Source organism: Dipodomys spectabilis, unplaced genomic scaffold (assembly GCF_019054845.1).
Source record: "Dipodomys spectabilis isolate Male_0828 unplaced genomic scaffold, ASM1905484v1 ptg000125l, whole genome shotgun sequence".
NCBI lineage: Eukaryota > Metazoa > Chordata > Mammalia > Rodentia > Heteromyidae > Dipodomys > Dipodomys spectabilis.
The window spans coordinates 2,367,423-2,384,774 of record NW_024870802.1 but is presented as its reverse complement, the minus strand read 5'-3'; the positions used below and the strand labels follow the sequence as shown (position 1 = coordinate 2,384,774).

At 37.3% G+C, this 17,352-nt stretch overlaps 1 protein-coding gene across 1 annotated transcript in view; it reads left to right on the top strand.

Annotated features, from left to right (window-relative positions):
• Positions 1-17,352, top strand: part of Tdrd1 (tudor domain containing 1) — a 44,940-nt gene that overhangs the window by 9,319 nt on the left and 18,269 nt on the right. The window contains exons 3-14 of the mRNA XM_042689356.1: positions 173-231; positions 4,291-4,435; positions 6,542-6,647; positions 7,268-7,331; positions 8,101-8,205; positions 8,426-8,608; positions 9,082-9,225; positions 10,062-10,233; positions 11,267-11,353; positions 14,436-14,603; positions 14,731-14,838; positions 15,662-15,832. Coding sequence (XP_042545290.1) covers positions 173-231; positions 4,291-4,435; positions 6,542-6,647; positions 7,268-7,331; positions 8,101-8,205; positions 8,426-8,608; positions 9,082-9,225; positions 10,062-10,233; positions 11,267-11,353; positions 14,436-14,603; positions 14,731-14,838; positions 15,662-15,832 — 1,512 coding nt within the window. The remainder of the gene's footprint in view (positions 1-172; positions 232-4,290; positions 4,436-6,541; positions 6,648-7,267; positions 7,332-8,100; positions 8,206-8,425; positions 8,609-9,081; positions 9,226-10,061; positions 10,234-11,266; positions 11,354-14,435; positions 14,604-14,730; positions 14,839-15,661; positions 15,833-17,352) is intronic.

The following is a 17,352-nucleotide window of genomic DNA, read 5'->3' as shown; positions in this document are numbered from 1 at the left end:
TACAAAGTAAGACCTTGTCTTGATCTTGTCTTCCTTTACAAGTTCTTATTTCCTAGTAGGAAAAGTAAAATGTTGCTTACCTTGCTTATCACTGAATGGTTGCTATGTTGTATTACCAGGGGTAGAAAAATAATATTTGGCATTTATTTAGTTATTATTTATCCCTCCCTAGGAAATGCAGTGTTACCATTAAGTCTTGGAAATAATTCACCACCCAAAGAAGCAAAACCTGTAAGTTACAATTTTTCTATTCTGCATTTTTTGAGTAAAAGATAACAGCATTCTTCTATTGCGTTAATAAAAAAAATTTGTAGATATTCAAATTTCCTTTATCTCACTATTTTTGTTAAGTAAACAAAAAGCCTTTTGAGCAAGTGTAGTTTGCATGCAGTTGTTTGTAGTAGAGAGTATTCCCATGTAGTTCCTTTTAAAAAATTTTTATTGTTGTTGGTCATGGAGCTTGAACTGAGGGTCTGGTCTTTCCCAGAGTTTTCACTGTACCATTTTGAGTCACAGCTTCACTTCTGGTTTTCTGATGGTTAATTGGAGCTAAGAATCTCATGGACATTTTTTGCCCAGGCCGTCTTTGAATAATGATCCTTAGATCTCAGCCTGCTGAGATCTATAGGATTATAGGCATGAGCCACCAGTGCCCATCACTTTATCCAATTTCTCCTAATGTTGACAGGACACAGAACTGCAAAACAGGATCACAACCCAGATATTGACAACCAAGGTTCAGAACATTTCCATCAGTGCGAAGGGCCTGGTTTCGGTCATACTCACCTCCTCCACCCGCCTTGAGGCCTAGTAGTCACAAATATATCCAAATTTCCAACATTTTGTAATTTCCAGACTGTTTTATAAATAGTTAGACAGTAACTTTTTGTTTTTTAATTCCAGATAATTCTCTGTAGATGGAGCTAGGTTGTGGTCTGAATCAGTAGTTGTATTGTCTTCATTGCTTGCTGAATAGTTTTTCATGGTATAGAGAGCTCAATTAACCAACCATTCACCCACTGATCTACATCTGGTGTGACTACAGCTTTGGGCTATATCCAAGTTTTTATTGCTCTAAGATAAATGTGTACGAGTAGGTCCAAAGTTTGGGTGATATAGTAGCTATAGATTCGGTTATAGAAACTGTCCATCTAGGGCTGGGAAGGTGGCTCAGTGGTAGAGTGCTTGCCTTGCATGCCTGAGGCCCTGGGTTCTATTCCTCAGCACCACATAAGCAAAAAGAAAAAAAGCCGGAAGTCGCGCTGTGGCTCAAGTGGTAGAGTGCTAGCCTTGAGCTGAAGAGCTGAGGGACAGCGCCCAGGCCCAGAGTTCACGCCCCACAACCGGACCCAAAAAAAAAAAACAAAACTGTCCATCTATTTTCTACAGTCACTATCATCCTATACTCTTAAGGATGTATGAATGATCCAGTTTTTCTGTATCCTGCTCAGCATTTGGTGGTGCTTGTATTTTTATTTTACCATTCTTATAAGTGTGTAATGGTTCTTTTTTGTGTATGTGCCAGTTGTGGGGTTTGAACTCAGGGCCTGGTGTACTTGCTTGGCTTTCACACCTGCACTCTACCACTTGAGGCATGCCAACACTATATCAGTATGACAATTATTGACATCTTGCTTTGTTAGATCTTCCAATCCGTGAACATACTGTGTCTCTCTGCTCTTGCAGATCTTTGATTTTTCACATTGTACAAGTTTTAAGCTTTTAAAGACATGGTGTATTTCTTGCTAGATTTATGACTAAGTATTGAATTTTTTATTATAATTTTATTTTATTTATTCATATATATATATATATATATATATTCTTTTTGTGCTGGTCTTGGGGCTTGAACTTAAGGGCTTGGACACTGTCCCTGAGCTTTATTTTAATCTATGCTAGCACTGTACCATTTGAGCAACACCTCTACTTCTGGCTTTTTGCTGGCTCATTGGAGATAAGAGTCTCACAGTTTTTCCTCCCCAGGCTAGCTTTGAAGCATGATCTTCAGATCTTAGCTTCCTGAATAGTTAGAATTACAGGCCTGAGCCACTGACACTCACCTATTATTTTAATTTTTAATGTGTCCCTATGTTCACTAATATACAGAAATATATTCTGTGACTTTGCGGAAGTTACTTACTCTATGAATCTTTTTAGATCCCTTGCCATCTGGACCTAGATATTTCTTGAGACAAGTTCTAAAACCATGATAGATTTTTCTTTAATATTTATAAATCTATTCAGATTATCATCTATCATAATAATTTGTAGAGCTTTTCTTAGGAATTGTTCTGTTTTGGCTACATTGCCAAATTTACGTATGAACAGTTGTTCAGAGTGAGCATTATAAGTCATTTTGATATCTGCAGAATATGGGGTACTATTGATTTCAGTTTTGAAATTGACCATTTCTGTCTTTTGTCTTCATAGTATGTTCCTACTATCTGTTGGTTTTCTTGAACTTTCAAAGAAGCAAATCTTTGTGCCACTGATTTTTTTCTACATGTCTTTTTAAATTTTCTTTTATTTATATTATTTCCTTCATTTTCCTTTATCCTGTTTTGTTCAGTTTTTTCTCCTTTCTTTTTGATTTTTTTTCGTTTGCTTTCTTAGCACTACAGGACATACCTGAGACACTAACTTCTAAAGACAAGAGGTCTGTTTTGGATCACAGTTTTGGAAGAAGGTCCCAGGTGGGGATTAATGGTCCCCATGGCTTTGGGCTCCTTGAAAGGCAGCATACAATAGTAGGAATGCAATGATAGAACAAAACAGCTCAGCTCATGGCCAAAGAGAGGAAGGGACCAGGATACTGTGGTGTCCTTGGAGGACGTGCTTGCCAGTATGAGATCTTCTCCGTAACACCCCTCTGGAGACCAAGCTTTTAGCACCTGGGAAACATTAAGTTCTAAACTATAACAAGATGAGAGGTTACAGTACTGATATGAGAATTTTTGTCTTTTCTCATATATTTGATGGTTTGTTTCCTCTAGGTCTCACAATTTTGATGTATTTTACGTTTTCTTTCAGTTGAACGTGTCTTTGACTTGAGACTTTGTTTTTGACAAACATATTGTTTAGGAGTGTATTCTTAATTTCCTAGTGCTGGGAGACTATGTATTATTCCTCTGCTACTCATTTTAAGTTTGTCTATTGTGGTTGGAGGTAATTGGGAAACACCTTATTTATGACTGTATGAATTTTTTGTTTTTGCAAGGGTGGGGATTGGCAATGAAGACTGAATTCAGGGCCTTATCCTTTTGCATCAGACCTTCAGTTCTTTTAAGTCTCTTGAGTCTCTTTGAGTTTTGTAACTCAGGTTATCAACTTCATACGTGTTCTGTTGGCAGTTGAAAAGAATGAGCATTCTATTACTACCTAAAAGTGTCTTGTTTGTACATACTAATAGATCCTGTTGATTGGTGGTGACGTTGAGTTCTTTGGTGCTTTTGGTGATTTTTTTGTCTAGTTATAATTGTTTCTGGAAGAGGCTTTGAGGTTTCTGTACTTACAGATTAATTGCCTATTGATCTTTTCAGTCAAGTTTTGCTTGATAGTTTGCTTTGTTGTCCGCTCTATATACGTTTAATATTGCTTGGTTTCCCTGTTGAATGATCTTTTGTCTTTCTATGCTAATTTTCTCTCCTCTGTACTCTTTCATCTGTTATTAATACAGCTTATTTTCTATTAACTGACATTCATGAGGTATTTTCCATCTCTATACTTCCAGCCTACGTAGATAGTTATGATTGAAATGAATTTTTATGTATCAGGAATAGTTAGGCATGATATCTTTCAATATATTTGACCAGTCTATCTTTAGTATATTTATGCCACTTACATTTAATACTGTTATTGATGCCTGAAAATTTAGTCTGCTATTTGTGATTGATTTCCTTTTATTTTTCTTGTTGCCTTGTGGGTAACTTGTAATTAAATTACTTTGGGTTATTTTGCAATTCCATTTTGATTTGTCTACAATGTTTTTCAGTACATATCTTTGTATATCTTGCTAAGGATTTTACATTACATATTCAAACTTACTGGTGTTATCATTTTACCAAATCAATTGTAGTGTAGACACCACTCCTCATTTTCACAGTTTAATATATATATGTATATATAGACACACACATATATATTTCATATGCAAGTTTAGAGGTTTTGTTGCACATAATACAGGTAATAAGTAAAACAACGCCTATTCTTTACTCAAAGAGTCCGAAATGTAATATTTAAAAGAAGTTATTGCTAAGTTCTAAAAGTGCTTTTTTCTGTTTTTAATTGAAGCCCAGTGATGATGACGTACCTCTTACAAAGTCAAAAAAATTGTACAAGTTGGCTGAAAATTCCTTGTCCATAAATGATCCAGCACTCTTCAATTCCTTAGGACCTCCTTTGCGGTCAACAACCTGCCATTGCTGTGGCCTGTTTGGTAAGCATATTGTTGATCCTAAACGTCCATGGGATTATTCTTCCGCACATTTGAAAAATGCATTCATTAAAGCAAATTTCTGTCAAATAACATGTAAAGAGGAGAGTGTATATGTCATGTGTCTATTCATCTATTTAACTGTCAGCATCTTTTGGTATTTATATCTTTTGGTATTTATATCTTCTGTTCTTCCTGCTTCCACAAATCTTTGTGGGTTTTTTTGTTTTTGGTTTTTTTTTGGTGTTTTTAAGATAAAGCTTCCCCCTCACCCCCTCAGTTCTGGGACTTGAACTCCAAGCCTGAGTGTTGTTCCTGAGCTCCTTTCACTCAAGGCTAGTGCTCTACCACTTGTGTCATAGCACCACTTGTACTTTTTCTGTGATTAATTGGGGATAGACTTTCCTGCCCAGGCTGGCTTCAAGCCATGACCCTCATATCTCAGCTAGGATTACAGGCATAGGTCACCAGTGCCTGGCTAAGGTAAAGCTAATGTGCTCTGAAATTCACAGTATATCCTTATCAAAATACAGAATATTTGTCTCAGAAAAATGTTTTCCCTATAACCCCCCAAGGCAATCACTGTTTTCCTTTTTCACTGCAGATTAATTTAGCCTATCAGTATTTCATGTGAATTGAATCCTATAGTACAGGTTCATTTATGTAAATCTTAGTCACTTTAAATGATAGTTAAATTTTTTAATTATGATAAAGGTTATAGATCGAAGGCTTACAGTTTTCATAAGTCAGGTAATCAGTGCATTTCTTTTTGGATAATATCACTGTACCTTCCTTCTCCCAGTTTTTCCTTTCTGACCCCACTCACAAGTTGTATAATTTATTTTCAATATGGTTTCTAGTGAGTACCACTGCTGTATTTGTTTTGAGATTAAGTCATTTTGCACAGATCATTATTTATTCATTTATGTGCCGGTACTGGGACTTGAACTCAAGACCTGAGTTCAGGGTGCTGTCCCTGAGCTTTTTCACTCAAGGCTAGTGCTTTACCACTTAGAGCCACAGCTTCACATCTGTCCTTTTTTTTCCCTTGTGGTTAATTAGAGATAAGAGAGTTTCACAGACTTTATTTTCCTGTCCAGTCTGGCTTTGAACCACCATCCTCTGATCCCCTCGGATCCTCCTGAGTAGCAAGGGTTTTATTACAATGTTGTTATTTTTTTGGTGTGGCAGATAAAATTGTTGTGTATTTGCCACATACAGCATGATGTTTTAGCAATTTGTTTTCAAGCTCTTGTTGATGAATATTTTGATCATGTCTAGCTTTGGCCTATGATGAGTAGAGCTCAAGTCTTTGCGTGGATATAGGTTTTCATTTCTCTTGAGTGTACACCTAGGAGTAGAACTTCCAAGACAAGGGAAGGTTCTTATTTAATTTGATAATAAATCACTAAACCATTTTCTCAGTGGCCATCCCCTTCCACATCCCCATGGCGATGAGTTGTGATTCTTCCATGTCCTGGACAAGGGCACGCTATATGGTAGCATTAGTCTCTTTAGGGGTAATACTTTTCATAGGTGTATAATGGTTTTAATTTTCACTTCCTTCATGACCAGTGACCTTGGCCAGTTTTTCCATGTGTTTTCTGGCTGTTTGGACATTTAGCTTTCACATTTTTTCAATTTTCTTTTAGGGTTAGGGCATTCAAGACCTCCCCCCACACTTTTTTCCCTCTAATTCTTTCTTTTCTTTCTTCTGCTTCTTTTTAAGATGATCTGTTTTCTTCTGCCTAGACACTAATAGGAATTTTCCTCATCATTTGTGGCAGTGGTGGTATTTAGTGACATATGGGCACCAGTTTAGTCTGCTTGTCTCGGGGTCTATTTTGCCTTCATTTTTCCTTTTGTAGTGTGAGCCTGGCTGTATTTTAGGAAAGTCACTTAGGTCTCTAAGTCTGACCCTCCTCTCATTTTCACCTTTAATGGCTGAAGCCCAATACCTAATCATTAACAGCACAGTTGTGTTCAGCTAGCCTTCCTGAGGTGATGAGTAGAATGATGTTGAGTCTGCCTGGTCCATGGCAGCGCTTGGATGTCAGCAGCACACACTAGGTGTTCCATACTAGTGATGTCCCGGCCTGTGCCCTACAGGGTCGCTGAGGTGTTCTCAATGCAAGCAGACCTACTACTGCTCCACGGCATGTCAGAGGAGAGACTGGTCTGCCCACAGCATCGTGTGCAAGCCTGTTCAGCAAAAGTAAGTGACCATGGCTCTGTCCATTCCTTTAGGGAATAGAGAAGCTTCCTTCTGATAGATTTTAATCAGTTCAGCTGGCCAGAAGTACACTTGTATATGAGTTGTTACTTTCCACTTATTCACTAAGCCACATCCAAGGGTACCAGTCTGAAGCACATTTAGTTTTTAGGAATATAATTTCACTAGGTAAGACAGATTTTTGAACCCTTAGTTTTGTAGAATTTTACAATGTCTTACTATCTTGAATTTTAATGTTTACAGCTCCCACAGTGTCTCTAGTTATAATTTAAAAATTCATAAATCTTAGGGTTTTTTTTTTGTTACCTTAGCATTTACCAGTTCATGAGACAGTTCCGAATAACTACACTTAATCCTCAAAACTCTGTGTAGGTACCATAAGGATCATCAGAAGGGAAAGGGAGGGGACTCCCACACCTGCTCACCCTCTGGCAGGCAATACCCAGGGTTTTATTCCTACTGCTGTGTTTCTCTCCATGCTCCACAGGGTCTTGCTGGGTCTGAATTGTGTCCAGGAGATATTTGAACCTAATTGGGGTTTGTAGACCCTTCTCTTAACTTCCACTGTAGCATGAGCATTAAAATGAGTTATTTTATTTCAGTTTGCACAAACTTGAAGATAACAAATCACCTTTTGACACAAAGAACATTGAAGTGAAAAATGAGGTATGATAGTCTTTTTAAATAGCTCTCAGTCATTGTTAAGAAGGCTTAAGTGGAATAAAATATTGTTATTGCTACAGCTCGCCCAGTAAGTGCTTGTTATGTGTGTAAGCACTGGTGATAGGCTGAACATCTCATTGGGGATCTTTGAAAATTACTTGTAGTGTTTTTTTCCTAAAATGTATTGAGATGTCCCTGTCTCCATGCAAAATAATTTTGTCTTACCTTGAAGCACCCCTTTTGTGCCATCCCTGCTGTGGATTCCTATGTTACACTCTATGGGGTCTAACTCCTATGCGGGAGCATTTTTTTTCTAAAAATAGTTGTCTATTTAGATGATTCTAGGGCTGATTCCTTTGACATTTGAAAAACTTGCCATATATTTAACCCATATAAAATACTTTTAGCTTTCTCTAACTACTCCTAGCTTCTACTTTAATGAATTCCTCAAATACTCATTCTTAGGAAAGCATTGCCCATGCACATGCAAGATTTAAAATGTAAGTGGACTTCTCCCCATTACTTAAAATCAGCATTGTCTCCTAAAGCATTCTTGGGTGATCCCGAGTAATATGCACAGCGACTGTGGAGAGTGGCTTTTAGAAGGTTGCGGAGGCCTACCCTATTCCTGTGATCTCCCATTTAAGCATCAGGCTTTCCTGGCCCTAAATCCAGCAATCCAGTTGTAGCTTCAGTGCCAAAGAAATACATGCTTGTAAGTAACTCCTTTACATGCTTGTAAGTAACTCCTTTATGTGTTTCTTCAAACCAGAGTGACTGTCCACTTGGGGTTGCTAAAGAAATATCCCTTGGTACTGAGAAAATAATGTTTTCTGATTTGAAAAGTCTACAACTCAAGAAAACCATGGAAGTAAAGGTACTTGGTTTTTAATTGCCATAAACAAGGAATTATGCTTATTTTCTTGTTTTTTGATTTTAATTACGTTTACAAGGTAGCTACAGAATATGACTGATTAAATTAGTGAAGACTTACAAAAGATTTCTGCAATACTTGTGTATCTTAGTTATAAAGCGTTGAAGAATTCACATTTGTTTTTGTTCTGGATTAATTATTGTGTCTTTTCTGGCTTTGAAAGGGTACAGTTACAGAATTCAAGCACCCTGGTAACTTCTATATCCAGTTATATTCTTTGGAAGTTTTAGAATACATGAACCAGCTTTCTGCAAGCTTGAAAGAAATGTATGCAAATATGGTTCATGAAGAAGATTACATGCCCGTTAAAGGAGAAGTTTGTGTTGCTAAGTACACTGTTGATCAGGTAACCCTGATTAAATGAATTATTTAATAAAATATTTTAACTTCCTTTGGTCATTTCAACTAGTCAACACCAGAGTTTTTAATAATGCATAAGATGGCTTATGGGAAGACAGGTCACTCTTCCTCAGAATTCCAGGCTGTGTTCACTTTACTTTATCCCTCCTCTAACTGTCTCCATCTCTGTTTATTGGTTTCTAAATATCTGGTTGTAGACCGTTTGCTGGACTTTGAGTTTGTATTTACTTATTTCTGCAACCTAGGTGTTAATGTGCAAGAGAATTTTCATATCAAGATATCTGAACTAGAAAGTATTAGGAATTTATTAGCAAGATTTTTAAAAAAATTGAAGAATCTTTTAAATTCAGTTCTGAACAAAATAGGATCCTGGTTTGTAGATCAATTGAGGGCTTCTTAAACTAAGATTGTGAAATGCCTTTGGCAAGCAGAATACTACCGTATTTCTTTCCCTTCTAGACCTGGAACAGAGCAATAATCCAAGATGTAGATGCACTACAGAAGAAAGCACAAGTCTTGTATATTGATTATGGAAATGATGAAATAATTCCAATAGACAGAATTCATCCATTGTGCAGAAACATGGACTTGTTTCCACCCTGTGTAAGTCCTTTAGTTTCTCGATTCCTTTTGTGTTAGCAAGAGCTGCTTTTAATATTTAAAATTTTTATTGTAAAGGTGATGTACAAAGGGATTACAGTTACATAAGTCATATTTTGAGCACATTTCTTTTTGAACAATGTCACATCTTCTCTCATTTTCTTCCGTTTTTGCTTTTAATATTTTAATGGACACAATGTTTCCTTCTGCCATGCTATTACACTTGTTAGTATTACACTTGTTACTACTTTTAGTCAAGTAGTGCTTGAGAAGAGAAACACAGGCACACCTTATCACGCTGCTCTTTAAAGACGTTATTTCTGTATTTATTACATTATTGGAAAGTGATCAGGATTCATTTATAAGTGAAGTGTATTTTTTATCTTCCCATGATTTTCTTGAACTTCAAGTACCAGAAAATAGTATTGTCAATAGATAAGTGCCAAGAGAGATGAATCTAATCAGACTTCATTGTTAATCTGGTTAGGCCTTGAAGACTTTCCCTAGTCTTTTAGCATGAATATGTTGTCTTAAAAAATACTTCAAATAGCTAATTAGAAAAACTCATTTTGAAGGGCTGGGAAGGTGGCTCAGTGGGACAGTGCTTGCCTTGCATGCATGAATCTCTGGGTTCGATTCCCCAGCACCACATAAGCAAAAAAGAAAAAAAGCCGGAAATGGCGCTGTGACTCAAGTGGTAGAGTGCTAGCCTTGAGCTGAAGAGCTGAGAGACAGTGCCCAGGCCCAGAGTTCAGGCCCCACGACCGGACCCAAGAAAAAAAGAAAAATTCATTTTGAAATACCAATTATTACAAGTAACTTGCACAAAAATCTTTCAGGCCATAAAGTGCTTTGTGGCTGGCATTGTACCAGCAGAGGAGGATTGGAGCAATGATTGTATCAAAACTGTTAAATCACTGTTAATGGACCAGTATTGTTCTGTAAAGATTATTGATGTCTTAAACGAGGATGTGCTTACCTATGCAGTAGATGTTATGCTGCAAAGTTCAGGTAAGACTCGGGTCTTTTGTTTCTTTTTTTTTTAATTTAAGTTATTGGTTATTTAGTCCCACCAGTTACTCAGAAGAAACAGAAAAAACAAAACATAAAGGTGAGGCCAACTACACTGCTCTCTGGAGTCATTCAGAGGTTGTTGTTGGAAAGGGGGCATGTGTTCCTGGGACGTAATGGTTTAAGAGTCCAGATCTGTACTTCACATGGGTTGGCTGTATTATTTCCTTTCAATCTAGCCATTAAAATATCTACCTGTGATGTCTGCACCTTTATTGAGAGACTGTCCTTGAGATTTTCCATGAATCCATTCTTATCATAAATGTCTTTTCTTTAAGCAATTCTTAGAGAACCATCTTCTGTTAGTATGTAGTGTTTAAATTTTGAAAATGAAGTTGTCCTGGAACCCTGTCCTTCTATGGTAGCTTCATTTTGGTGTAAAAGGTTATTCTAACAATGTGCTTGTGAATTCTCTTTTTCAAAGTATTATCTCTCTACTTTTAAAAGACATAAAAGTACCATAAAGGCAATCATGGGTGACTTAGTAGAAAATGCAGTTAATCTGTTGAAATTTAGTGTAAAAATCTTTTGTTTCTTTGCTATGTATATTTCACATTATGACTCCAGCTTCTGGATATTCTTTCAGGGAACTTTGACGTTCTTATTAATGGTTACTAACCCTTGTTTCAGCCTTATTGTCAGTGTGAGAAAAAGTCCTGTGTCTTAACCGGATTTCTTCTCGGAGTCGATGTTTATTCTTAAGTGTGCATGGGGTATGAGAACTAAATCTTTGATATTACTCAGAATTTTGAAGAGAAATCTTTGCAGTAAATTCCCTGTCAAGTGTCTGAGAATTTTGCAACAATTTATTAAGCTGGACCTTACTAAATTATATATGTGTAGACATACACATATATGTATTTATCTTGATCTCTGTGTGTTGTTGGTTATAATCTCTTATGACATGTGATAACCTTTATTTCTTGATAGTCTTGTATCTTATTAGACATGTATTTTCTCCTTTACTTTATAGGAAAACTCCTAGACCATGTGCTTGTAGAAATGGGATACGGTTTGAAACCCAAAGAACAGGATTCTAAGAAGCAGAGTGCAGATCAGGGTGAGCAGTGTACCGACTTCAGTTACTGAAGACTGTCTTTCCTGTTAAGCCCAAAAAGGCATGACTGTGACATTGTCAAAACTAACTAGTAATAATCATAGCTATTTTGGGGCTGGGAAGTTGGCTCCGTGGTAGAGTGCTTGCCTTCCATCATGAGGCCCTGGGTTCGATTCCTCAGCACCACATAAGCAGATAAATCCAGAAGAGGCGCTGTGGCTCAAGTGGTAGGGCACTAGCCTTGAGCTGAAGAGCTGAGGGACAGGGCCCAGGTCCAGAGTTCAGGCCCCATACCGACAAAAAATAATAATCATCATAGCTATTTTATAAACTTTATAAGAAAGATGGTATTTTTCATTTAGTCATATATTATAACTAATCTCATTCTGTGCTGCCTATTTTCCTTTTGTTTTTCCAGATTCTCATCAAGTAATTATTAGCGATTATAAACTACTAAATGTTGTGATTTCAGATTGAGGGATTTAGTTCACATATCCTTTTTAAATTCGATTTTCTTCCTTGCTTAGGAATAATAAAGCTCTAAGCTCCTGTTCTATTAGGACAGAAATATTTTTTTCAACTTCTTGTGTGTGTTTATTTGATCAGAGAACCAAGAAATTTTTCCATCAGCATTTATTTTTTTCATTTCCTAGTTGTATGTGTCATTTTTACAGTCTGTTTTCTCCTTTACCAATTATTTCAGTTGCAGGTATAATTCTTTGTCTTTGGCCAGAAATTAATCTATGATTGGACCAGCCTATCATATCAACAGACATGCCTCATTCTGAATACTCTCCTTATTTCTTACCTCCTGTCCTTTGTTCTAGTTGGTTAACCAGTCTTTATTGACTTTCTTCACAAATATGTTATAATAGCTATTTCTTTCCTTCTTTCCCTCCCTTATTGTTTCTTCTTGCTTTCCTCTCTCCCTCCATCCCTCTCTTCCTCTGCTATTAGAGACATGCTTCATGGACAGTTGAAACAATCTTCTGATGTTGCCTTTTGTCTTCTGTCTATACTACTCTGGTTTTTGCTTACCTGTATGATATCCTTGAAGTGAAAATCTTTGTGTAACAGTTCTGTTGAAAAAATCTCAGTAGCTTTTAGCCAGTTAGAATTCTACAGAATGATGGTTGAAAACACAAGTGTTGGTGAAGAAAAAATAATGTAGTGATAAATCAGGAGCCATAACATTAGAGTGTGCCACTGTGGGAGGTAAAGTGAGGAAAAGAATAGGAAAGCCTTGATCCCACACAGACTAAGACCTGTGCTTTTCTCCATTATATATGGATATGTAATGTATATTATATTGCTATAATGGATGTATATTATGTGTACTTTTATTTGTATGCATATATGTATGTGTGTTTATATACGCACATCTACATATCTGTATACATATATACATATCTGCATACATATATATATTTATATATCAACTAAAAGAGGTCTTTGAGATCACTCACTAGACCTTTTCATGTGAAGAAGCAGATGCTTTCAGGCACAGAGGGTCAGCTTAAGACAGGAAAATACAGAACCAGAATCTAGAGCCTTTTGAATGATCTCACTACAAACTGTCCTTTTCTGTGATACAACAGACTGCTGGTTCATTTTTCTTGTTGTTGAGTTTTTCTCTTATCTCCTCCCTTATTTACATTTTGATTTATATTTTACTTTTTCTGAGCATATTAAAAAAGGTTTTGGATTTTACTTTATATCATTGGAGATCATTGAATTTAACTTGGCTAGTGTTTGGGGCCAGTTACCCATTTCAGTAGAATTTCTGACAGAATGTTGAGAATCCCTTGGACTGAGAGAGGTCAATTCTAGATAGCAGATTTCCTCTACCTTTGTGGTCTGTCATGGTTTCCCTTTGGTCTTTAGAAAACGTACCTCAGCTCATGATGAGAATCTTTTCCTTTAAAAATTCTTTAATGCTTGAGATAATTTTTCCCCATATTTCTGAGAATATTATCAACTGTGGTTGATATTATCTGAATGCTACCTTACTCTTAATTCCTTAAGGCCATAGTTTCTGATATGTTCATGTCATGATTTCTCTTAAGTATTGGCCAGAAAAATGCATTTCTTAAGAATGTGGAGTTTTTATAACCCATACTTTTTTTCCTTTCAAGAGAGTTTTCTCATGTTCTAAATTATTTTTTCATGGTGTTTGAAGCTCCTATTTCCTCAGACTCTTAAATCTGACTTTTTTCTTCTTGACTTGGTACTTAACGTTGCTTGATCCTATTTATTGCATTTTAAATTAAGCATTATGTGATCATAATCGTTTCCTAATGGGATTTCTCATCTTACTGTAGAATGAGTTCTGCTCCATGTATACCTACCTATTGGAGGATCATAGGATAGTAGAAAGGAGACTATAATAAATTATTACTTGCAGGAAGAAACATTGTGGACTCTGAGACCTTGCCCACACACACTCATACCAACTCTTTCCAAATTATGAAATTATGCATAGTTTTGAAATAAACATCTCTTGTGTGTGTATATGTGCACATGCATGCATGTGCATGTGTGAACATGCTAGTACTGGGGCTTGAACTTAGAGCCTTGTACTCTTGCTCAGCTTTTTCTTAGTACCAGCTGGTACTCTCCTACTTGAGCCATATGTCTACTTCTGGGTTTCTGCTGTTAATTGGAGATAAGAGTCTTGGGGACTTTTGTGCTTGGGCTGGTTTTAAACTGGGATCTTCAAAGCCAGGCACCGGTAGCTCACGCTTGTAATCCTAGCTACTCAGGGCTGAGATCTGAGGATCTTGGTTCAAAGCCAGCCTGGGCAGGAAACTCCATGAGAACTCTTATCTCCAATAAACCACTAGAAAACCAGAAGTGGTACTGTGGCTCAAGCAGTAGATCACTCGCCTTGAGCTGAGGAGCGCAGGGACAGCACCCAAGCCCAGAGTTCAAGCCCCACAACTGACAAAAATAAATAAATAAAAATAAAAAATAAACTGGTATCTTCGGATCTCAGCCTTCTGAGTAGCGAGGCTTGTAAGTGGGTTTTGTTTTGTTTTACTTTTTGCTGAAACTAAAATGACTTATTTTTCTCTTTTCTGGTAAGGTGATACTGAAGACATTGGAAAAATGGCACCTGAAAACAAAATTGTGATAGAGAGAAGTGCCCTGATCCCCAAGGCACTCACCCTGAATGTGGGGAACGAGTTCTGTGGGGTAGTGGCCCACATTCAGACACCAGAGGACTTCTTTTGTCAACAACTACAAAGCGGTCGTGAGTTAATTTTCTTACTTTGTCCTGTCATGATCACATACTTCAGTGTGGTGTACTGTACAGGCCAGGCTGAAGGTAAGGTATAGATACGAATTCCTTTCACTTAACATGTGATCTGTATCTACAGATATGCTTGCTGAACTCCAGGCATCCCTTAGCGAGTACTGTAGTCAGGTGTCTCCACGTTCTGGTTTTTATCCAACCATTGGTGACATATGTTGTGCCCAGTTCTCAGGTAAGCAAACAGTTTCACTGATTGTTCATTTACAATAAAAATAAAAACAAACAATGGAAACAAAACCTCTGTTTTTCCCTGAGTGGCTACATTTGATGACAGTTATCTTTTTACATATATTCCATTAAACTGGATCAAAGGAGCATTTTGTGATATGTGTAAAATCAGTCTGTGATTATCAAGGGGGTTGGAAGTAGAAAGGAGGTTTTTATTGTATTGTTTGCATCCCTTTTGTGCTTGTAGAATTGGTGCCAATAATTATGTTTACAAAAGTATGGGATATGCAACCTCCAAGGCTTATACCTATATGGGTTTTGTTTGGAAGCCAGAGCTATTATGGTAAGGCCTTTGTAGCTGCACTTGTTTTGCCCTGTGATGGCCCAGTTCTGTTACTCTCTACCAAAGGAAGTCATGTGGCTTCACATAAGAGGAGAAATGAGCAATGGGTACCAGCCCCCAGTATATCAATGGGAAGTCTGGTGACCTCCTCATACTGTGGGTATTCTAGAAAGCTCTGCTTGTCGTGACCTTGAAGATTTACACGATCAGGACATGTTCTCTGTCCTAATGAGCTTGCTGTCTACTGGAGAAACAAGGCATGCAAATTCCTAATGGCAGCATATGACATAATTAGTAAGCGAATATTTGCCCTTTGGGAATTAAGACTTTAGATAAGCAAAACTAACAGTGTGGAGTAAACCTATATCATTGAGTCAAGCTTGGTCTTCTAGAAAGCCAGCGCCACAATTGACCATCTCTCATTTGGAAAGATTTTGTTTTACTCTTCATTGGATCATTGTTTGATATTGTCTCCTTATTTCAGAGGATGACCAGTGGTATCGTGCCTCCATCTTGGCCTATGCATCTGAAGAGTCTGTCCTGGTTGGATATGTCGATTATGGAAACTTTGAAATCCTTAGTTTGACAAGACTTTGTCCTATCACTCCCAAGTTGTTGGAACTGCCAATGCAAGCTCTAAAGTGTGTTCTGGCTGGTATGGAATCTTTGTGAACCCCTGTTATTAGAACAGTAGAACCTAACATGAAAAATCGAACTATTAAAATGTACACGAGGCAGATAAAACTTGTTGTCTAAATGAAGAAGACATTATTGATCATATACATAGGAATTACTGTGCATGTAACTTGCCTTGCTAGGACTAGAACTTTCCTCCAGCGTCTTTTATGCAGAGCTGTTTTAACTAGTTTACAGTATCAGAAAGATACTTCCAGGGTTTTTATTTTATTTATTTTGTTGTTGTTTTCAGTTATGAGGCTTGAACTCAGGGCCTGGGCACTGTCCTGAGGTTTTTTTTTTTTTTTTGTCGGTTGTAGGGCTTTGAACTCTGGGCTTGGGCACTGTCCCTGTGCTCTTCAACTCAAGGTGAATGTGCTCTACCACTTGAGCCACAGCACCACTTCTGGTTTTCTGGTGGTTTATTGGAGATAAGAGTCTCACGGACTTCTCTGCCCAGGCTGGCTTTGAACCGCGATCCTTAGATCTCAGCTTCCTGAGTTGTTAGGAATACAGGCATGAGCCACGGACTTGTCCTGAGTTCTTTTGCCCAAGGCTACCACTTTGCTACTTTGAGACACAGTGCCATTTCCAGTTTTCTGGTTGTTAATTGGAATAGGAGGCTCACAGACTTCCCTGCCTGGGCTGGCTTCCAACCAAAATCCTCCTTAAACAAAAAACAAAACACACAAAAAAAAACCCAGATCCTCAAATGTCAGTATCCTAAATAGCCAAGATACAGGTCTGAGCCATCAGCTCCCTATTCCAGGTATTTGCTGATAGCATGTTCTTTTAACTACATTTTGCATCGTATCCAAGAACATTTCCTCAGGATATATTACAAAGTGTATTTCAAGGCTGAGAACATGGTTCATGTGGTAGAGTTCCTGCTTCACAATGTCAAGGCCCTGAGTTTAAACCCCCTTGTACCACCCAAATATTGTTCTCTTTTAGAATACTTCTTTTGGTTATACTTCCCCAGGTGGAATGGGATGTCCATGAAGGTGTTTCTTGTCACATTGGTGCTACATACTGAGCCTTGGCCTCTACAAAAGCTTGAACAACTTTATATACTCACCAGAGAAGTGTGAGGGAGGGAATTTCTTCACGTTTGTGCACCAGACAGAGATTTCTGTGTTTCTTGGTTTTGACTTGTTTTGATAAGCTAAAAACTAAATCATTTCAATTTGCTTTCATAACCAGACACTGAATGTGTTGTTATAGAACACTTGGCTCTTACATTTTAGGAACTGACATAGGCATGATCTTACGTTTTTTGATTTTCACATGTGGCCTCCTTGTATTGTTCATTTGTGTTATAAGACTTGCGTAAGTGAATTGCAAGAGACAAGTATCTCTTCCTGGATTGTGTTATACTTTTGTTAATAATGTTCTTGATAGCTTTAATGCACTGTGAACTTCACTGTTTGAGGTATACAATTGAATAATTTTTAGTAAATATTTACTGAGTTATACAGCTATCACCCAGTCCATTTTAGA